Genomic DNA, 23,645 nt, shown 5'->3' with positions numbered 1-23,645 from the left:
TTAATGAAATTAGTGAGTTACAGAAAGTGGAGTAATTAGGAAGAGACTTCTCGCCTCCTGTATGGTCGGAAGTGAAAAAGGCCACTTTTCGAGAACTAAACTAAAAAGAACATTCTTTTTTTATTGAGAAAGGCCTTTTTACCTTTTTTGAATAAGTGAAAAGGTTGTAGTACTTTTTATACTATTTAAAAACTGGTATTTATGCTAAATTTATTAGATCCCACTATTTGATTCCTAAGAGAGGCATACAGTCGTATTTTGACTTACACCCAATCAATACGTTGAATACCTATTTTAGGATTTTTAGGCATAAGGTCTTAAGTTCAGATCCGAAACGTAGTATTGTTACTAAAATTATAGGCAAAATGTCGTATCTACTGAGACACACCTAACAATGTGTCTACATTTAAGATGCATAAAGTCTCAAGTCCCTTACCGCCAACCACGAAAATAAAGAAAATCATGAAATCCGACCTTATACACTTTCGGTAACTCGGAACCTAAAAATGATACAAATACCAGAGTCAGTTTGTTAGAAAGATAATTCATTTTTATTACCGTTATGTTAAAATGTCATTTTGGTCGGATGTTCATATCCGACCTCATGGAATTCGTATCGAGACATATTATTTTTTTCTTTTTTTTTCTATTTTTCTCTTATACTTCGCAGTGGATGGATACGGGCTGAATAGATAGCTAGAATATATATACAGTACGTAGTAGTAGTAGTCATATCTACCCCGTTGTTTGCCATTTCTCAACCGTACATCTACCTGTATTACAATATATGTCGTAACTGCATAATGCCATCACTACAGCAATATTTACACTATTCTGATCTTTATTCCGTAGACATAAGCTCTGCAGATATAACATGCCGATAAGATAATTAGTGTAAATAGTGTGTTAATGTATACATTGTTAACTATTATAGAACTTGATGTTAAAGACATAAGGTTTATCTTCGATTAGTTAAATGTTGCTGTTCAGTTATGTGGGAATAAAAATGATCGCTTCGCTATCTGTGTGTGCTATCTGTGTGTATGTGTATGTGTTCCATGGTATTCCCTGTCGCAATTATATAATAATAATTCAGCCAATATACGTCCCACTGCTGGGCACAGGCCTTCTCTCATGTGCGAGAGGGCTTGGGCTATAGTCCCCACGCTGGCCCAATGCGGGTTGGGGACTTCACATACACCTTTGAATTTCTTCGCGGATGTATGCAGGTTTCCTCACGATGATTTCCTTCACCGAAAAGCTAGTGGTGAATATCAAATAATTTTCCGTAACATAAGTTCTATGTCGCAATTTCTCTTATATTATTTATAACACTAATTATTGTTAAGAAAAAAAAATTAAAAAGGAGGGCTAACGGAAAATTACTTTTTGAAACTTTTATTTAATTTGCCCTGTTAGTATGTATGTTGGAAATCTTGGAAGCTAAATTTGACCCACTTCCCGGTATCAGATTGAACTGTAATTTTGCATACATATGTAAGTCGGGTGACAATGACTATGCAATATTATGGTACCATCGAGTTGATCTGATGATGGAGGTAGGAGGTGGCCATGGGAACTATGTGATAAAACAGCGCAACTTAATTGTCTTTGGGGTTTTTAGAATTGACTCGATGAGTATTAGTTGCCTGTGGAAACAAAAGTACAGTCAGCGATAAAAGCTTGTACCAAAAATGAAATTTTTGCCAAAAACTTATTTAATTGAATATTTACATGTTTTAATCAAGATCAAACGTCATAAAAAAACATGGTACTTGGCGACGGAGAGACATTAGCGTATCGTTCACAACGGAGCGAACGATTGGCATCTTGGCTAGGCACCCTGAACTTACGGCGCCTTAAAATAAGACCTTAACTAAATTAATTTTTAACAAGCAGAAACGTTTGCGAACGATGCTATTAAGCTTAGAATAAATTTAAAAGTGCAAAAATTACTGTCTTGGGTGAGACTTGATCCAGAGGCCGTGAGTTCATTTCATTACCTATACATATAATGCAGGCTGTTTATTTAGTCACCTGCAATAATTTACGGGCTGAATATATAGGTCATATTGACCAACCTTTTTGATTTATTGGTATTCAGGATAACAACAGCCGCAAATATAACTAAACATATAAATGCTTACATAAAAGAAGGCCAATGACAGTCATCCATTTAATTGCAATACGTAACAAAGTAAAATAACAAAAAATTTAAAAACGACGAAAATGTACAATATACACACAAATGCTCGAAACCTTAAAAATACATACCGGTCGTAAAATATGTACTTAATGAATAATCGAGTTTAATTTACTTTTGGCAAAAGACCATAAAATTTGCATTAGTTACAAGTCAGTCATCAACAGGAATTACACAAAATATATCCCAATAAATACCTGAACATAGTATTTGAACTGAATTTTTATTAATGGTTGAATTAGGTAGTAAGAAATAAAAATTTCAACATTTAGAAAGAAACTCCATAAAAAAAAACCTATAACAAATTGCATTGTATTTCCCTAGTACCCATCAACACATAGCTTGAAGAAGAACACATTTAGTATGGGACCAATCCCAAAATCGCGAAAAAAATTTACTCTCCCATAGAAAATGTCAAGGTCAGACAGCCAAGATATCTTTTTTTTTTTTATACTACGTCGTTGGCAAACAAGCATACGGCCTGCCTGATGGTAAGCAGTATCCGTAGCCTATGTACGCCTGCAACTCCAGAGGAGTTACATGCGCGTTGCCGACCCTAACCCCCTCCCACCCTCGTTGAGCTCTGGCAACCTTACTCACCGGCAGGAACACAACACTATGAGTAGGGTCTAGTGTTATTTGGCTGCAATTTTCTGTAAGGTGGAGGTACTTCCCCAGTTGGACTCTGCTCTAGATCTGGAATGACATCCGCTGTGCTGTGCCCTACCACACAGAGCGAGATGACATTCACAATGCCCATACCTCTCTTGTGGACGTAGTTCAAGGACATACCCGGGTCCGAAATATCGATAAACAGCCAGTTTTTTTTCGTGATTTCGGGGTTGGTCCCATAGTAAGTTTCTCAGTATGACCTATATATTAACCCCGTAAATTATTGCAGGTGACTACATATATAAATACTTGAATACATAGACAACACACAAGGCTCAAGAACCAATATCCATGCTCATCACACAAATGGCCTTAACGGCTTGAACCTAGAACCATCGGCTTCATAGGCAGGGTCACTACCCACTAGGCCAGAACGGTCGTCAAAATATATATGTATCATTCTAACATAGAAACTTTATTATCATAATTCATAACATAATGCAAGAATGTGGCTAAAGTCCGCATAAGACGTTTTCAATCCGAATAAGGTACTTATCAGATGGCAAGAAAGTCACAATTGCCTTGAACGTTCAAGGGCGTGTATGACGTTTCAATTATGAGTCAAAGTCGTCAAAGATGAGTCATGGAATGTTATCAGCAGCACAGTTATTCCTAATGCGAATACCTAATGCAAGACTAAGTTGAGATAAACCAGCATACATGCTATTATATATTTGAAGCAAATAAATTTCATGCACAGTCTAAATCAGTAACATTAGTAAATAATATTTTTTTACAAAATCCTATACAAAATATAATAATTTAGTTTATATGTAAGAAATCTGCACAGCCAGGCGGCACTCTTGGCCCTAACCTCTGATGTTACTACATCAAGGCTGGTCGAGAACTGAAGGCAGCTACTGAACAACCTTGGAGCCAGGAACAAGGTTGTTCTACGTTGGATACCGGGGCACGCGGGTATCGCGGGAAACGAAAAGGCCTACGAACTCGCGCGAGCAGGGGCTAAGGGGAAGGACTTCAGTCCTGAGAACTCCAGTTTTGTGGCTCACCCTAAAGACCTACTGTAACTACAAAACCATTCAACTCAGGAGAGAAACTACAGGCTTGAATCATTCCAAGGCGGTTATCAAGGCCTTCAGCAAAAAGGCGGCCTCGAACTGAACTGACTGCGCAACTGGCAGCGCAACTTGGTAAGGGTGCTTATTGGGCACTACGGCCTAAATAAGCACTTGCTCACTATGGGGAAACGTGACATGGGGCGGTGCAGACTCTGCATGAAGGCAGAGCAGACGCCTTTGCACATCCTCACAGAGTGCCCTTGCCTTATGCGCACTCGTGACTCAATCCTGGGCAGACATGTACATATTACGCTCGGAGAAGTTAAGGTCTCTCGAGATTAAGAAGATCCTGCAGCTGTTTGAAGTTGCAGGTTTGGATCGAGAGTTGTAGTAGGTGGCGATCACAATAGATCAGGAATGGTCGCAGTGATATATAGGCTATAGACAAAGAAGAAATCTGCAACGCAGGCTTTCATCAGATGACTAGAAATACAACATGTTACGTCCCAAATATAAGTGTTCTGACGACCGGCTTGGCCTAGTGGGTAGTGACCCTGCCTACGAAGCTGATGGTCCCGGGTTCAAATCCTGGTAAGGGCATTTATTCGTGTGATGAGCATGGATATTTGTTCCTGAGTCATGGGTGTTTTCTATGTATTTAAGTATTTATAAATATTTATATATTATATATATCGTTGTCTAAGTCCCCTAAACACAAGCCTTATTGAGCTTACTGTGGGACTTAGTCAATTTGTGTAATAATGTCCTATAATATTTATTTATTTTATTTATTTATAAGTGTGACAAGGAGGGGTCAAAAAACCTAAAAATTCGTGTGAGGTATTTAATGGATGACCCCTTATGGCCTCATTGCATTCGTCTTCTCATACTTTAAATTGATTATAGGACAGTTATAATGGTCTCAAGCATTTAATTCGCCTATACTTTGTAAGCAATGATAATACAGTAATTATCTCTGTCCCTAAATGGAGAGATAGAAAAAGGTGACAAGTCACGTTTACTGCTACTTAAATTTGAGTTTACTGGTGTGTAATTAAGGTTGAATTTTCATTGCCACGTAAATTATTATTGCAATTCCTGGGGATAGGGAGTGGGTGAAATCACGGGAATTCCGAATTCCGAAAATCTGATGTTATTCCTTCAGTAATTGTTACTGTGTTGTTAGTAAATGTTATTTAATGAGTCGTTTATTTATAGTAAAGGGGCTGTTGTGTTAACAATGTTTATATTGTAACTTTTATATATATAGTTACTTTGCAACTCCAGAGATGTTAATATGTCCATAACCTTGGTTTTTCCTCTTATCGCTGAGTTTGAGATTTTATCGCTTAGCTTAACTCCTAGGATACTTCTCTCCATTGCCCTTTGACATTTTGCCAATTTCTCTCTATCGTTGACAGTAAGTGACCAGGTCTCGCACCCATATGTTATGCATGGTAGAACACAAGTGTTGAAAGTCTCTCTTAATATGCATACTGATATCTAGTGTGGACCGTGTGATGGACCGGACCGGCAGGACAGAGGCTCCGAAGAAGGCCCAAAAAGAAGTGGATAGACGACATCTACTCCGTCGCAGGAAAAGACTGGCTCCAAAAAGCCCAAGACAGGGATGAGTGGAGAAAAAGTGAGGAGGCTTTCACCCAGCAGATGGGATCTGCAGTCAGCCCCAAAACAAAGTTAAAGAATTAAAAAATAAATAAATAACAACAATCTGACTGTATAACAAATAAAGCCCTTATAATAATCTAGTATAGAATATACTCTTAGTTTCACTAAAGATAATTGATAGACCTCTCTATTCTTAAGCCTAAACCAAGCTTAGTTTGACATCCAAAACAGATGGCGCTATACCGCGCCATATGTTTTGCAGTCACTGAATTGTCTAATGTCTACTTTTGCAAGTGATTGAGCAAAATGTATGGAGCTGTACAGCGCCATCTCGTTTCCCTGTCAAATTCGAAGCACGAAATTGTCTAAGATTGTACACATCTTATTTAATCAATGTAAGATCTTTCTTTTCATGCATCTTTCACCAGAAATTTCGAAAAAAATGGTGGCATTGTAAACAAAAATATCTTTTTATCAAGCAAGTGTGAAATGCAAGCAAAGAATATCAGTTTTAGCTAGGGAGGTACAAAAACACTTTCGCATGTCCAACTCTTCTCTACAAATGGCATTTCTCAACAAGTTCTAGTGAAATTTGGTGAGCAAATTTGAGAGTTAAGGTGTATTTGGGTAATTCCAAAAATGGACATTAATGTGATGGGTAATTTTCGGAATTAGCGAACATTTTGAAGTAGTTAGAATAACCTGAATACACTTTATATGGAAATTTTGTGTTGATAAAATTTTTGGAAAGTTTCAAGATAGTGGAGTCGTAGGTGTTTCTAGGTGAATAATGTACAGCTCATGGTGCCACTAGTATTAAGTCTTCGCTCGAGGATCACATTTTAAATAATAATGTTAGTACAGTTATCATATGATTTCAATGCTTTTGTATTGAAAACTAACAGTTTTTTTTTCACCTGGAAATTCAAATTCCCATCTTGGGTACAACCTTAGCATGCGGTATTTTTTAAAGTTATACTATTGACTGAACATTATTAGTTTTTATTACACACAATGAAGTCTTGTTTTAATTTTTCTCAGTGTAAATAAATAAATGATTGAAGTAAAAATTAATGTTCTTAACATTTTAACTTTAAAGTCATGGTTGGTGTAACTTTGAAATTTGTTTAATCTAAGTACATAGTAAAAATAACACAAGACACTATAAAATAAGTAAATAGTACAAGTAAACATCCTCAATACAAACTAAAAATGTGAAAAACTTCCTCAACCTGAATGTTTAATTTACCCGTCTACTCAAACCAAAGGAGTCTACGAAAACGAGATAAAAACCGTCGTCTAAAATTATACATTTACGTCATACGGGTAAACAATGAAAATAACATTCTTAGATACGGAGTTTTCAAGTTATCTGCCTTAAAAAGTAAAAAACTCACCTTTCCATTGATGCCTAGACCGAGTACGGTATTTGATATATCGTAATCATCTGTAATAGGCGTAGTTTTCGGTTGCCTCGTACTGTTATTCATGTTTGAAGTTCGCGTACTGTTTCTAAACAATTTTTTCTGCTACACACATGTGCTTGTTCACTTATAACAGAAGATTCGTCACTGACACCGTATTTAATCTTCCACTTACTCACTACACTCGCGTGTGTTCAATGAACAATTATTCAGTTGTAAATTTTTATCTAAATTCGTACGGATGACAAACACCCGTTGAGCAATCGCTGTCGTCACTGTACTACACTACCACAGACTAATTATTAGAAATACTACGGCTTGTGAAATTGATTGCGAGTAGTTCATACAGTGCTACCAACCTAATATTATGAATGGCATAGACAAATTATTCGACGCCGTGACATCTAGTGGCGAGTAGCAAAACTGGTTTGACATGACATTTTACATGGTATAGCGTTTATCACCTAAAGTAGTTCAGCTATTCACTCGTAGATGTCCTTAATTTCTGTATTGGTATTCAGTAAAATACCAGTAATATAAAAGCGTTTTCACTTGATTTTGACATTGGCTGACCCGTATCGGATGTCGGATGACCCTATGCTTGGAGAAGAACAGACGCTATATAGAGAATAACTTATGACACCAAACCATTTGAATTTAGCATTTAAAAAAACATTCATTAAATGTATATTGATATAAAAGGCACTATTTTACATTTCCCTTCTTAGAGGGCGTATCCGAAATCCGATATCCGATCGGACAATGTAAAATCGCTTCAAAATTAAACACATGGTCAGTGATTGTTTTTTTTTTTTAACTTTATTATATCAGTACATGAAAGTACAAATGGCTCAGTTAAGAGTCCGCGGCAAGCTTGGCCGAATTTCACCTTCCGATACAAACAAAGTTTCGTTCTCATTTTTAATACTTGTTGGATTGTAATGAAACTGCACATACAATGACATGGGGTATATCTATGCTTGTAATTAGTTTATATAGCTCCAGCTCATAAAATAAACGAATTAGAGCAAAAAGGAATTGTGTATGAAAAACTTAATTGGATGTATTTTTTTAACTGTGGTATCTGAAGCTACATACATAGTGATTATATGCTCTTTGCTACATAAACGAATTACAGGCATAGATATACCTTGTCCTGTTGTAAGTACAAAGTTTCAGAGCAATCTAGAGCGTACCTACTTAAATTAGGCGTGGTAGGCTGAACCATGAACAAACCCAATAGGTACCTACTTAATTAAGATCTCAGTAACGTGAACAGTGAATATGATGTTTGTAATATCTGGAACAAAATAAACAATAGTATTTATAAAGAGTTTCACAGATTATCGACATACTGTCGACTTAAGGGCCAATTACATCCAAACTCGCTATCGCCCGATGCCAGGCCCGATGTCGGGCCCGAGAAAGAGCCCGTTTAATATTTGACGTTAAAAAACAATACTTTGTTTCTAATCGCCAATAATGTTCAATGTTTGATATTTTTGCATATTAACCATTTTTGTACATTTCAAATATTGTTAACATTGTGCTGATATTTCGTAAAACGGAAAACAATTATCAGGCTCGGCATCGGGACTGGCTTCGGGCCCGATATCGGGAAATCTGGATGTAATTGGCCCATTTGTATTTGGCCATAGTGCATCGGTCGATCAAAACGCGGCAACGTAAAGGCCCGTGCAGACAGGATGACCAAGCGTCCAACGTACACAATTTCATAGTCCTTCGATTTCATTTTCGCGTCCACACCATTTGATTAAGTTGACAATTTAATCAAACCGTCTGCAAGGGCCTTTACGTTGCCGGGTTACTCTACAATAAAGACTTATAATCTAATCTAGATAATCTATACCAAAGATACATTGATTGAGTAAGATGTGTAAAATCTAAGACAATTTTGTGCTCCGAATTTGAGAGGTAAATGAGATAGCGCTGTACAGCTCCATACATTTTGCGGTAACTTTGATTGTCAAAAGTTGACGTTTGACAATTCAGTGACCACAAAACATATGGCGCTGTTTTGGATGTCAAACTAAGGGGCACGTTTTTTTCTTAGACTGTAAAGTCTATTATAAATCTATTATACTACGGAAGGTGGAGGTAAGGAAATAAATCTCCATGTACCAAAAAGTGTCATCAAAAAACCTTAAATAGGTGGCGCTACAATACCTAGAATACTTGAACAAAAAATCTAATCATAGACAACGCACTTCACTCCGTCAATAGCGTCTAGGTTCTTAGCTACTCTAGCGCTACTCTGGAGAGATTTGGAACTATTATTTATAGCTGACAGCTGGGCACTTTTGCAACAGTTCTACCATAAGAGATGTCACTCCTCTTAATTCCACACTCCATATATTATACAATCAATAGGGTTGTTTCCGTCTACAAATTTTAGGGCAGAATTGTATCCCAATAAATTCTTTTGGATTATAAGAACATGTTAAACTACTTTTAGGGGACCTGTAATGACCATATTTTTGTAAATATTAAATTTAAAATATCTTTTGGCACACGTCACGTGACCAAACTCGAAACGTCATTGAAGATTCTGATGATGTCACAACTCTCGGATTGACACTGTTGACAAGCGATAAACAACAAATGACAAATGTCAGTTGACAGTTCGTATGTTCTACGTGTGAATGTAGTTATGTGTCAAACCGTAAACTGTGACGTCAGACAATTTTCAAAGAGCGTTTTGGGCGCGAAAGCATCTGTCAAAATATATTTTGTTAATTAACATATTTAAAGTCGTTTTAGTATGAAAGTTGAATTTTAGGGCAACTTTTAGTTTATATAGAACGTAATACAAGCGTTTCAAAAAATTGGAAACAACCCTATTCTCTTTGTCTACACTTAATTTTGTAGATTCCCTATTTCACCCTAGTTCAGGCCGTTCAGGAGTTCCCAAACTTTTTTGCGACTCTCTTGTAAACGAAGAATACCGCGTAGCTTCTGAATGTAGAGCAAATATAGAGCCAGTGAAGTATGACAATAATATGACAGAATGAGGCGGATTGCAGTCTGGGATATCAAAATAGCCCGATTAGTATGAATGAATGAATGAATTGTTTATTGCATATCACAAACCAGTTATAAAGGTGGTACATATTATGTGGTTAGTTTTAGTGACGTCCTGTAAGGACACAGGACACAGTAAAATAAAGGGTATACTCACAGAAACGAAAAGGTCCATATCGAAATAAAACATATTGAAGGCTGTGATCTTCAGTGGGATCTGAAAAAGTGCAATGTATATTTAAAAAGACAGTAAAAAAATTCAAGAAAATTGGGAGAAATAAGAGCTAGAGGTAGATCTGTTACAGTGAGAAGACAATAATTACGTATATTGCTTTCTCATTCTCGTAGATTAGGGCCTCTACTCATCTTTCAAAAAGTGCCATGATATTTTTGATACATTGCGGCTTTATACTTTATTCGTTGAATTTATACTTTTCACCTCAGCAGTTCGAACAAGCATACTTTCGTCACTCCGGGGAGTGATGAAAGTGCGACTTTCCTCACTCCAGGGAGTGAGACAAGCTTTCGTCATAATGATGATGCCTTTCATTCATGAATGTAAATAAATGTGGTTAATTTTACTTGATGTTGAATTTATTTAACCTTTAATATGTTCTCACTACTGAGGTGAAAAGTTGTATGTGTCACACGAGAGCAAAGTTATTTTACATCTCGTGTTTTTGAGTCCCTCGCTACGCTCAAGATTCTAACTTAGAATCTTTCGCTTACTCAGGACTTAAAATCAACACTCGCAAGAAAAACCAACTTTCCTCTTTTGTTGCACAAATAACTATTGTCGGCAACGTATAGCCGGTGAAACAAGTTTGTTAGTAGAAAAAGGCGCAAATTTTAGATTTTATATGGGACACCGTTTGCGCCTACATTTTTTAAATTTGCCGCTTTTTTCTACTGACGGAAATTGCTTGACAGACTATATCTGAAATAGCATGCGATTTGTTGCAAGGTTTGTAGAAGCCTTAAGATGAAGGTGGACGACCGCCCCGAAACTGCCTTTCCATACAAACGGTGTCCCCATTTTCTTCTCTGGATATTAAAAAATGAGGACCGCTCCTCCATACAAAGTATGGATAAGTGGTCGCCCCCTTTCCTCTTAACGCACTTGCAGAAATCCAAACAGCCATGCAAACTACAGTACCATTCTTAAACCAAACTGACAACCGTGGTCATACTATCTCTTTCACTCTAGCTACGACCATGCAAGTGCGATCGAGAAGTTTTACGTTTACTTTACCTGTGCTCGTGCAATCATGAAGGCGACCATCTTGCGCGCTCGCTCGTCGTTCACGTGCTCCCAACCGCAGCAGTATAGATGTGTGGCGACATCTAGTGCCTGAATGGAGAAATATTACATTAAAATATAAAATTGATAAGGCCGCTTTATATTCAGTGCGTAGAATAGGCAAAAAAAAACAACTAAACAACAGACTATAAGATATTCTTAACCCTCTGCGTTAAACTAACCATAGAGATGTCGATTCTTAATTCTAGAACACCGTGTTAAATGAGCTAGAGGAGCACACCCACTAAAGAGGGCTAACGCGGTTAATTTCGCCGCTAGGGGCGCTAGTGTAGACTGGAGACGGAGTTCTATAGAATGTTAAATGCATAGTATTTTTGGGTACTTTTTTTATCGCGATTTTTCACTCTCAATTCATAATTGTGGAAAATATTATTTCTATCTTTGGTTATTCATGGTAAACATTCGATATAGTTCAAAATTTTCAATATAATCAAATGTTAGTGGTTTAAAAAAGTCCTAACCAAAATGTATGCAAAATAAACAGGTTTAAAAGCGGCAAATTAAGACGTTAAATTACTTTTGTGTATACTATCAGAACGTATTGTCTGTCAAGCCATTTCCGTCAGTAGAAAAAAGCGGCCAAATTAAAAAAATGTAGGCGCTAAGGGTTATCGTGCCCTAGAAAATTGTAATTTATTATTTATTTATTTAATCATTATTGCACAGTACATGGAGGTACAAATGTCGGACTTAATGCCTTAAGGCATTCTCTACCAGTCAACCACTGGATAAAACCAGAAAGATTAAGTAGGTGCAGTGTCTTGTTAAAGTAAATAGTAATAGTAGTGGTAGTAATTTCGCACCTTTTTCTACTGACAAAGTTGTGTGATAGGCTATTTTTTTTTTACCCACGATGGAACGGAGACGGTATATGCGTTTGGGGTGAGAGGATGTTTGTGCAAACCAATGTTGCCATTTTTCTTAAAAACTACTAGTCCGATTTTGATGCGGTTTTCAGTGATCGGTTCGGGTTTGATTGTTGCATGTTCTTAGATAGATGTTACGGTGACAACTCACCAGAGGGCGCTGCAGTAAACATTTGTTTGTGCATCCTTTTTCAACTATAGGTTTTAACCATCGTGGGTTTTTCAAAATCTTTAATTTTGTTTTTGTTATAATATGCTTAGATGCAGAATTTTGAGAGCTGTTTCTCTGGATCACCATCTAAAGTGGCGCCAACTGGTGAGCACACAAACGGTAGCCCTCATTGAGTTTTAAATTTGGAATTGAATTTTCGAAGTCTTTGCTGACCCGATATCGATATGGCCTTACTCGCTTGGTACAAACAGATTGAAACTATTCATAAGTACTTATTGCTAGGCTTTTTTTTTAATAAATATGTAATATTTTGAATCTTGAATCAATTAATTAACTTTGAACTTACACTAATTATAAAAAACTATATTAATTATAATTCCACCTACGGTAACTTGTAACTTGGCCGCATATCGGCATGGCAGATAGATGTGCGCGATGGTGCCTAAAATGAATATTATGTATTTGGGATCAATTCCATACCCCTGCAAAATTAAATCATTAAACATAATTTATTTATAAAGGTAAAGATAGTTTATTATAAAGATAGTAAATTGAGTATCATTTATTTATAAAGATAGGGGATAAAGACGACCGGTTTGGCCTAGTGGGTAGTGAGTTAGTGACCCTGCCTACGAAGCTGATGGTCCCGGGTTCAAATCCTGGTAAGGGCATTTATTCGTGTGATGAGCATGGATATTTGTTCCTGAGTCATGGGTGTTTTCTATGTATTTAAGTATTTATAAATATTTATATATTATATATATCGTTGTCTAGGTACCCTCAACACAAGCCTTATTGAGCTTACTGTGGGAATTAGTCAATTTGTGTAATAATGTCCTATAATATTTATTTATTTATTTATAAAGATTATTTTCCAAGTAAGCATATGTTAAAAATCATGGAACATTCAAGAGAAAAATTTGAGTATTTTTTATATTTCACCGACATTTGTAAAATTCCTACCGCTTTATGCTTTAAAAGTTGAATGTCCAATTCATCCTTTATGTGTTCTATGTATTTAATGAAAGCTACTGCAATTGATTTCAATATTATTAACCAATTAAAACTATGGCTTTTTGCTCCAGTCATGGGATGTATGGCGTCATTAATTTTCAAACTAACAAATATCAATGAAAAGTTAAACTTAAGCAGCTCTGTGGCTTTTGTTTATGGTAAAATGTTGCCAGCGTTTAAAAACTGATGGTAAATACTTGGTTTACAGGATTTGTCTATACCATCCCATTACTGGTGCCTGTTCCATTATAGGGGTGTTTACTATATTACGCTTATGAACGTCTAATAAAGCTTCGACGACTCTAACCCTACACCCCTGACCCGATACATGATCAACTCCAACTTATCAGTAGAAAAAGGCGGCAATTTGAAAAACGTAGGCGCAAACGGTTGATCTCCCATATAAATTTTGAATTTAGCGCCTTTTTCTATTGACAAGTTGTTGCTTTGTGGCTTACCGTGGGACTTAGTAAATTTTGATCATCGCGCCTTTTTCTACTGACAAGTTGGGGCTGACAAGGTATATTTAAACTTCATTGCACGGTAAAATAGCAAACGTACAGGCACAAAAGGCACAGGCCGCGTAGCCAACGTGCATATCGTTCACGCTCCGTGGCGAACGAAACGCAACTGTCACAGTCGCACTAATATGGAAGAGTGATAGAGAGAGATAGCTACGATACGCTACAGAGAGTGAAAGATTGTAACGTTGGCTACGTGGCCAGGACATTCTCTACCAGTCATCCTTTAGGCCAAACAGAACAGTGGGGCGACACTCCTCGTTTCGGGCATTCCCGGCTCCGTTCGGCTCAGCTTTGCTCCGAGTAATTATTAGGGTTGACACAACTTGACGTCCCTTTGCTTGCACAACCACAGATAAGATAATGACTTGTATTAAATTATTGTATGATTTAGAATTTAAGACAAAATTAACGAGATGGCTTCAGGAACATTGTTTCTACTCTGTTAAGGAGTATCTGGACTTGTAAATAATTTTAATGCTGTCGATACTTATTCCTAAAATTTGCATGCCAAATGGCTGAATATTGTTACTCGCTATTTATAAGAACACCTTTGTACATACATATTCTTGCGAATAAATTATTCTATAGAATACTATTCTTGAATATTGACAACCCTAAATAGCCGAAAGGGATAGTGACATACATTAGAACAGGACAGCATGATTCGTCCCTGAAACACAGAATAAATAATAGAATAGAAGAAATAGAAATAGAATTTGTTTTATTCATAAACACACAAACAGTAATAGACAGACATAAAAGAGAACATAGTGAGAGTAAAGTGTCACGAAATGGCCTCATCTCAGCATGTTGCTGGCGACTTCCAGCGCTGATCTTCCGATGAGACCATCGAGTGCGAAATAGTCACGGAAGGTAACAGAAAAAAGGAAAGAAACATAAAATAAACATGACGAACATACTTAACACTAAATAAAATTGCACGGACGAAACGAATGTCCAGTCTGTACCGGTCCGGTCGGATCGTATCGTGGTGCGGCATTAAGCGTGCGCAACTAGCGCCAGGTCAGCGGTAGCTACACGAATTAAATCCAGTGACAGATTTGACAAACATAATAATAAGATGAAACTCATAATCTCAATCCGTTTTCGATCATGAAAACCATAAAACAAAGTTGACTAAAATATGTAAACAAAAGAAAAACTAATAGTAGCATAATCAGCTTAAATAAAATAACTATTATAAGGATGGTGTGTGGGGAATGGTGTCGATTCCATTGCGGAAGGAGCAAAAAAAATTTAAAAATTATTATTCTAGTCATTATCTTATATTTGGTCATGCACGTATAGGGACGTCAAGTTGTGCCAACCCTAATAATTGCCGAACGGAGCCGGGAAAAGCCGAAAGGAGGAGTGTCGCTCCACTGCCTGAATCGCTGTTAAACTTCGGTTTTGTAGGACGTGTCATTTCTGTACGGATTCTGTGGTATAGTTGGTGCGGGATATGTAAACACTAATAATACTCGTAGTAACTAGATTTAGAATAAAGATTGTGGAGTTTTTTCATTGAACCGTCGATTATAAAATACATTTACCTCAATAATTTGGTACATGCAGTTGCATATCTGACACATTGTTGCTATGACGATTAAACCAAGCCAAAAGTTGAATGTTTCTTGTATTAGTTCCACCATACTGTACACAAATAAAATAATATATCCTGAAAACTAAACACTTAAAAGAGTGTTCATATTTTTCCTTTTTTATGCCACACTACAATCTATAAATTGTATAGGGACCGTGCGCGTTGGAGGGTCTGCCATCTTGTGGCCTGAATCGGAACCATAAACATGTACATTTACACGTCACGTGTTTTCTTGTGCATAGTAGGTTCTGCCATCTTGCGGGCTACATCGGAACAATAAACATCACAGTTACGCCTCGCGCCAAAAATATGACGGCTCCTGTGCTGCCTCCTACAGTTCATGCACGCTCCCTATATGCTGGGGGCCTACCGCGAAAATCGAAGTTCGTCAATTGCGGGAATTTTTCTCTGTCACTCTAATTACGTCTTAGTAAGAGTAAAAGAGAAAGATCCCCGCAATTGGCGAATTTCGGTTTTCGCGGTAGGCCCCCTGATGTCAATCACAACAAAGAGAATTAAAAAGACCAAGAGTGAGAGACGATTTTCCGCTAATATTATAACCAGAGTAACCAGTGTAAATTTGATCGACATCATAACGTGACGAACGCGTTTGCGTTAAGTCTCATTTTGTATAGGATTTTGAGTTTCCAAAACGTCCCGCTTGGCGCGCTCTTTCTAAATCCAATACAAAATGAGACTAAACGCAAACGCGTACGTCACGTTTCGAAATCGAATTTATTTACACTAGGGGTACTGAACTCTATTTTCAATTCCTACGTTTACTCTGATTATAATATTAGTTGAAAATCGTTGAGCATTAGAATTTTTGTTTGCCGCGACATCTATTGTCGAGTAGCAGTACTGAGAGTTCCGCTACTTGACGCTAAATGTAGACTACGACAATAATAGTATTTTTGGTAACAAAACCGTTGTATGGAGTGAACACTCTTGGTCTTCTTAATTCTCTTTGCCAACGTGGGACTCGAATCCACATTTTTGGATTAACGGGCCAACGCGTGCGGAATTGGTAACGCGTGTTTTGTATCGTATAGTAACATAACATATGGCAGAACATATTAAAGTATATTGCTTACAAACAAGCCTTACCTAAAAAAGTCATTCTGCTCCGATATTACTTCCTTCATCCTTCTCTGCCGACTATCTCTATCCTCCTCTAACATAGCATCCTCCATTATTTTACAAGCCAACTCCAACTTCATACAAGCATGGTTAATAGTTACACCGAAAAAACGCATCAAATCCTATAAAACTGATAATATACCACAGCGAACAGTACGCCATATAGCCAAACATTATTTCAAAATATGGGGATGCAAATCTGTCTTCTGGGGGTGAAAATGGTTTTTCTAGATCATGGATCATGTATTTGACGGGTTCTTCTTTGAAGACGAAATTGTAGAAGTTGAGTACGACAGCGGTGAGTGGAAACGTGAGGACGGTAACGGCGACTGTTATGGCCCAGCATTTTTCGCTATAATAAAGAAAATTATTTTTAGATTCTGTCCGTGACTTAATTAGAATGAAATTCATATGACACTGATAATATTTGACGACCGGTCTGGCCTCGTGGGTAGTGACCCTGCCTATGAAGCCGATGGTCCCGGGTTCAAATCCTGGTAAGGTCATTTATTCGTGTGATGAGCATGGATATTTGTTCCCGAGTCATGGGTGTTTTCTATGTATTTAAGTATTTATAAATATTTATATATTATATATATCGTCGTCTAAGTACCCTCAACACAAGCCTTATTGAGCTTACTGAGCTTAGTGAATTTGTGTAATAATGTCCTATAATATTATTAATATTAAAATATAAAAAAAGGAAATTCTGCATTTGTGTGGACAGGGTGTCATATGAATATGAACTATGGATTACTATGGATCTCCAAGAAAAACGCAAGAGCGAGATAGACGGAGGAGCCCAAACTTAAACGTTGACAAACATGTAAAGTATAGGTACACTTTATCATATAGGTACAATATAAATAGAACATCGGTTTTTTTTAACATCTTTACAGCGACATCAGAAGTAAAACGAGCGATGTTACGTTCGCATTTCAATGTTTGCAACGGGACACACTGGGGCGTGTGTCTTGCAAGTTGGCCGTGTCGGAGTCCAGAATTTTTGGAAATTAAAACCCGACCAGAAATATATGATCATTGTCAAGAGGGCGCTGTTATTCTCATGTATAGGGTGACAGTTCAATTTTGTATGAAAAAAAATAGTCCCAATGAAATTCCGCAATATGGCGCGTGATCATATATTACTGGTCAGGCTTTATTTATCGATCAATTTCTGTTAATAAGCTGTAACTTTTAAAACTGCTTACTTATTAGAGTTATTAAGGTTTTGAGCCTGAAAGCTATTATTTACCTGTAGTATTGTGTGTTCTGTATGTGACGACGAGCGATTTCTTTATGCGATTCGGAAAGTATATTATACCGTGCGTGATCTGCATCTATCTTTCTGATGATACGCCACGCCTCATCCCGTGTGTAATAGAATAGCATCATCTGTGAAAAACAGTTTTAAGGGGCGTGAAACTTTAGAGCCATCCCACACTAGCGTCTTTTAAGCGTCGGCGTCTAGCGCTATGGAATGACGATCTGACGAATGCTCGACTCCAAAGTCTGGAGCATCGTCGCAAGGTTGCCAGCCTAACGATCTTTTACAGGATACATTTCGGAGAGTGTGCCGAGGAACTGCACAACCTTATTCCTCCGTCCCCATTTGACCATCGGACTACCAGACAATCGGCACTCCGGCATCGCTTCATGGTAGGTATTCCACAAATACGCACGAAGCGTTTTGCTTCAACATTTCTTATGCGAACTGCCAAGGAGTGCAATGCCCTGCCCGAGTCTGTGTTTCCGCATGAGTACAATCTGGGTCCTTCAAGACTAGGGTAAATAGGTATCTCATAGGTAAGCGTGCTCCACCGTAGACCGCATCATCACTTACCATCAGGTGAGATCGTGGTCAAACGCCTGCCTATCGTTATATATAAAAAAAAAAAAAACTAAAATAGGGACTGCTAGACACAAGGCCTTTTTGTTGAGTTGAAAGATTAATGGTGTTTGCTTTTTGAGACAGATTCTTGACTTAAGTTAGCAAGAGGCTAGCCTCTTTTAGCGTGTGATACCCAAAATTCGTCGTATTACCTTAAAAATCGCTGCAAGACATGGCCCCAACACGGTGATATGTCTGACGATGTTGATGATGTCCCCTCGCTGCCAGCTATGCCATACGTCAAGAAGAGCGATGAGAGCCGCCGGTGAAATTGATATCAGTACTAGAGCTGCGGAAAATTAAATGCCAAATTAAAGCTTGTTGTCTACTTCGTACCGACTGATATGTCGCATCCTGGTCATAATTACGGATCGTCAATTGACTCAAATGGTCATGAGTCCGTACTCATGACTCGTCGGAAGTTGCTGCGGAGCGTAAGCGCCATCTGTGGCGCTCTAGGAGAAGGGGGCACTAGACTAGCGAGAGCACAGGGCTATAACCGCGAAAATCGAAGTTCGTCAATTGCGGGCATTTTTCTATGTCACTCTAATTACGTCTTAATCGGATTAAAAGAGAAAAATCCCCGCAAGTCGCGAATTTCGGTTTTCGCGGTAGGCACCCAGAACTAGATGACAAGCGTTAGCGTTTGATAGGTCTGTGATGTGATGCATCCACCGTGTGCGTGGCGCCAGTGTAGAAATGCCTTTAACTCTTACAAACTTAAGGCCAATCCAGACGGGAACAATTGTTCGCCAATCTGATTAAATTGCCTGTTCAAATCAGGTCGTTCCACATGAACCGGAACTCTATTTTCAACTCCTACGCTTACTCTGGTTAAAATATTAGCTGAAAATCGTTGAGCATTAGACTTTTTGTTTACCGCGACATCTATTGTCGAGTAGCAGTACTGAGAGTTCCGCTACTTGACGCTAGATGTAGATTACGAAAATAATAGTATTTTTAGTAACAAAACCGTTGTATGGAGTGAGCACTCTTGGTCTTCTTAATTCTCTTTGGCTATGCTTACTTATTTCTCGTTTTTATACCACGACGGTGGCAAACAAGCATACGGCCCGCCTGATGGTAAGCAGTCACCGCAGCCTATAGACTCCTGCCACTCCAGAGGTGTTACATGCGCGTTGCCGACCCTTTAAAAACCTGTAAACTCCTTTTTTGGAGAACCCCATACTGTAGACCCTCGGGAAAACTTCGGAAGGGAGCTCATTCCACAGCCGGAGCGTCCGTGGGAGGAAATTCCTCTTGAACCGCACAGTACGCGACCATTTAGGTTCTAAGGTGTGAGGATGAACACCCTGCCGACGGCGAGCGGTGCGGTGATAGAAATAAGTGGCCGTTGGCATCATGTCAAACAATTCCTCAGAGCACAGCCCATTGTACAAGCGGTATAACACACACAAGGAGGCAGTCTCTCCTTAGACTTAAGGTTCAATACCGCTTGTGAGTTTGGGATCGTCAACGATTCGCACAGCGTGCCTTTGGACTGAGTCAAAGGGTCCAAGCTGGCAATGCAGGTGCTCCTGCCCAAAGGTGTCTATGAATAAGTACTTCATAAGTAGTAAAAAGTAGAAAGCTTTACCAATTCCAAGTAGCCTGCACACGGCGGTCTCCGGGGTGGGGTACAGCATACCCACTATCATGTTAAACGTGATAATTTTGTACGTTTCGCGAAACGGCTTGAATTCCACGTCTTCGAATACTGGAGCTGTAAGTATGTAATCATTATTAGTACATTTATGTGATTTACGAATATTATGCTAGTATCTGCACTTATATCCCTAGCTTATATTATAGATAAACCTAATTCACTAGCCCTAACTGGCATCCTAAATAGGATCCTTAAAATAATGATTCCAGTTAGAGCGGGCTCTTATTAAAAGCAGTTACACCTTTACGATTTAAGGCTTCAATCGCACGAGAAAGTCGGACTCGCCCATCGAGGGTTTCGTACTTTTTAGTATCATCATCATCTGTGAAAATTTCAACTGTCTAGCTATCACGGTTCATGAGATACAGCCTGGTGACAGACGGACGGACAGCGGAGTCTTAGTAATAGGGTCCCGTTTTACCCTTTGGGTACGGAACCCTAAAAAGCGTTGGGTTAAAAGTGTTTAAAACGTGACGTTAGAAGTTCCGTACGCTAAATTCAATTTAACGGCTCGATAAAAAAAACGCCACCGCCATCGTGTGATATACATACATGGGTATCCATTTGTATCATTTAAACGCTTTTTTAATGCGTGTTTTAAAAGCTTTTAGTGAAAATGAGGCCAAAGATTCTTAATTATATAAAAGGTGACATGTAAAATTGTAATTTTATTAATAAATGATTGAATTGATGTGTTAAGCGCTTTACGTATGGAGTGTGGAGTTAAAAGGAGTGAAAAATATTATGGTAGAACTGTTGCAAAAGTGTCCAGCTGTCAGCTATAATAATAATAAATAAAATAATTATGTTTATATGTATTTTGTATTATTTTGTAAGTGTTTTTATATTTTACTTTTATATTCATATTATAAATGACCTAGCCTAAGATCAAAAATAAATAAAGGGAATAATTAAATAATAACATTATTACACAAATTGACTAAGTCCCACAGTCAGCTCAATATTCTCAATAAGGCTTGTGTTGAGGGTACTTAGACAAAGATATATAATATATAAATACTTAAATACATAGAAAACACCCATGACTCAGAAATAAAGTATCATGCTCATCACACAAATAGGTAAATACCCTTGCCAGGATTTGAACCCGGGACCATCAGCTTCGTAGGCAGGGTCACTTCCCACTAGGCCAAACCGGTCGTCAAAAATAATAATAATAGTTCCAAATCTCTCCAAAGTAGCGCTAGAGTAGCTAGGGACCTAAGCGTTATTGATCGAGTGAAGGGCGCTGTCTATGATTTGTTTTTTTTTTCAAGTATTCTAGGTATCCTAGCGCACCTAATTTAAGGTTTTTTGATGACACTTTTTGGTACATGGAGATACCATTCCTTACCTCCTCCTTCCTTTACTTACACACCGTGTTTTTATTGATTTCCTTTAACTCCGGGGTATGGGTAAGTACGTTTAAGGAAACTAAATGGCATAGTTTATTTTTTTTTTCTTAAAAAGTAATTAAATGCTGCATATAGCGTTGTGATAATACGGGCATTCTATTGAATTAAACCAAACAATTGAAAACTATGACATCAATGTCATTTCGAACATCAATCGTCCGAGATAGTATTTACGTTTAGTAGCAAATGTACACGCTCGTACTAAACACTTATTAATATGCAAACAGGTCCTAAGGTGCTTAGCTATTATGCTGAGTCAGCGCCTTTTCTGTGCCACGACACATGGCGTATTAATTAACTAAAAAATGTTTTTATTAAATTAAGTTTGCATGTTATTATTTTACACTTTTCTTTTTTGTTTGTTTTGATGCTAATGCCATGTATGTTGTGGGTATGAATAAAGAATGTATCTATCTATCTATCTATCTAAGGTAAGTGTATGTACGCTTGTAAGGACCTTATAAGATAAAAATAAATTATTGATTATCTCCGAAATGGAGTTAATATAATAAGAATACCGGTGTCTTTAAGAAAGTTACTTAATTTAAGCTTAAGAAATCACCCTTGAAACTAACGGAAATAAAAAAACACAGTGTATATAGCTTTACGGCTTTAGTGACGCACGATATACGGGGCTGGCGGGACTCTGCGCTCTGCGAATGTGGTGAAGAGGTTCAAACCATCGAGCATATTATACAGCGCTGCCCTTTGCACTCTTTTCCAGGCCCCCCGAAAGATCTGTTTAAATTAACACCAGACGCAATCTCGTGGCTTGAGACCCTGAATGTAGATTTATAATTATTTTATTTAGCTATATATTTTTGAAATGTTTATGTTTATACGCCATACGATTAAATAAATAAATAAATAAATTCTTACATCGAAATGTCCAAAATCTTCTCGCTAGTTTGTCCAGAAGATAGGAGCGGGACGATTTTTCCTAAGACGGAATATCCTAGTATGGGGGTTGAAGTTGTCAGCCAAACGCCAATGAAAAAACCTGTTGAATAAAAAAAAAAAGTTAAAAAATAATACTTACCCAATACAGCTGAACTATCACTTGTCCTAAACGTCTTCGTTGCATCCATTTTTATTTCCGATTGAGTTTCATGACACAATTGTACGAAGGTACGACAAATCTTATGAAGTAGGGTTGTGCATTAATAAACATCGCCTTCGGCAATAGGGTTGTTTCCATCTACAAATCTTAGGGCAGAATTGTATCCCAATAAATTCTTTTGGATTACAAGAACATGTTAAACTACTTTTAGGGGACCTGTAATGACCATATTTTTGTAAATATTGAATTTAAAATATCTTTTGGCACACGTCACGTGACCGAACTCGAAACGTCTTTGAAGATTCTGATGACGTCACAACTCTCGGATTGACACTGTTGACAGTTAGTCGATAAACAACAACTGACAAATGTCAGTTGACAGTTCTATCTTCTACGTGTGTATGTAGTTATGTGTCAAACCGTAAACTGGGACGTCACACAATTTTCAAAGAGCGTTTTGGGCGCGAAAGCATCTGTCAAAATATATTTTGTTAATTTAACATATTTAAAGCCGTTTTTAGTATAAAAGTTGAATTTTAGGGCAACTTTTAGTTAATATAGAACGTAATACTAGCGTTTAAAAAAATTGAAAACAACCCTATTCTTGTTTAGGTACTAGCTTTTGTTCGCGACTTTATTTCCTTCCCATTTTACCTCTAGGTACACGATTATTTCAGAAATAATCCGGACAGATACAGTGACGTAGCCTTGGCGGGGCCCCGTATAAGAAATTCTTTGGGGGCCCTTAGGAAGGGTAAAGATTTCTCACAAATACGCACATTGGGGGCCCCCGTGGCCCGAGGCACCCGTATAATTGATACGGCAGATACGGCGGTAGCTACGCCTCTGGACAGATACGACCCAAAACAACACAAGATTTGACCCACAGTAACTAACAGGGCGAGTTAAATAAAAACTTGTAAAAAGTAACAGACAGAAAAAGTTACTTTCGTTAGAAGCACGTATTAATTTGACGATGATAGG

The 23,645-nt window shown here is 37.8% G+C and overlaps 1 protein-coding gene and 1 pseudogene across 1 annotated transcript in view; both read right to left on the bottom strand.

Moving 5' to 3' along the window:
* LOC133532858 (MAP kinase-activated protein kinase 2-like) overlaps nt 1-7,235 on the bottom strand; it is a 41,624-nt gene extending 34,389 nt beyond the window's left edge. The window contains exon 1 of the mRNA XM_061871709.1: nt 6,921-7,235. Coding sequence (XP_061727693.1) covers nt 6,921-7,013 — 93 coding nt within the window. The 5' untranslated portion in view covers nt 7,014-7,235. The remainder of the gene's footprint in view (nt 1-6,920) is intronic.
* Nucleotides 7,236-7,837: 602 nt separating this feature from the next.
* LOC133533135 (uncharacterized) lies at nt 7,838-23,031 on the bottom strand (annotated as a pseudogene).
* Between the last annotated feature and the right edge of the window lie 614 nt (nt 23,032-23,645).

The sequence above is a fragment of the Cydia pomonella genome, chromosome 28, assembly GCF_033807575.1.
Source record: "Cydia pomonella isolate Wapato2018A chromosome 28, ilCydPomo1, whole genome shotgun sequence".
Taxonomy (NCBI): domain Eukaryota; kingdom Metazoa; phylum Arthropoda; class Insecta; order Lepidoptera; family Tortricidae; genus Cydia; species Cydia pomonella.
Note: the sequence above shows the minus strand (reverse complement) of the source record. Positions and strands in the feature narration are given on the sequence as shown.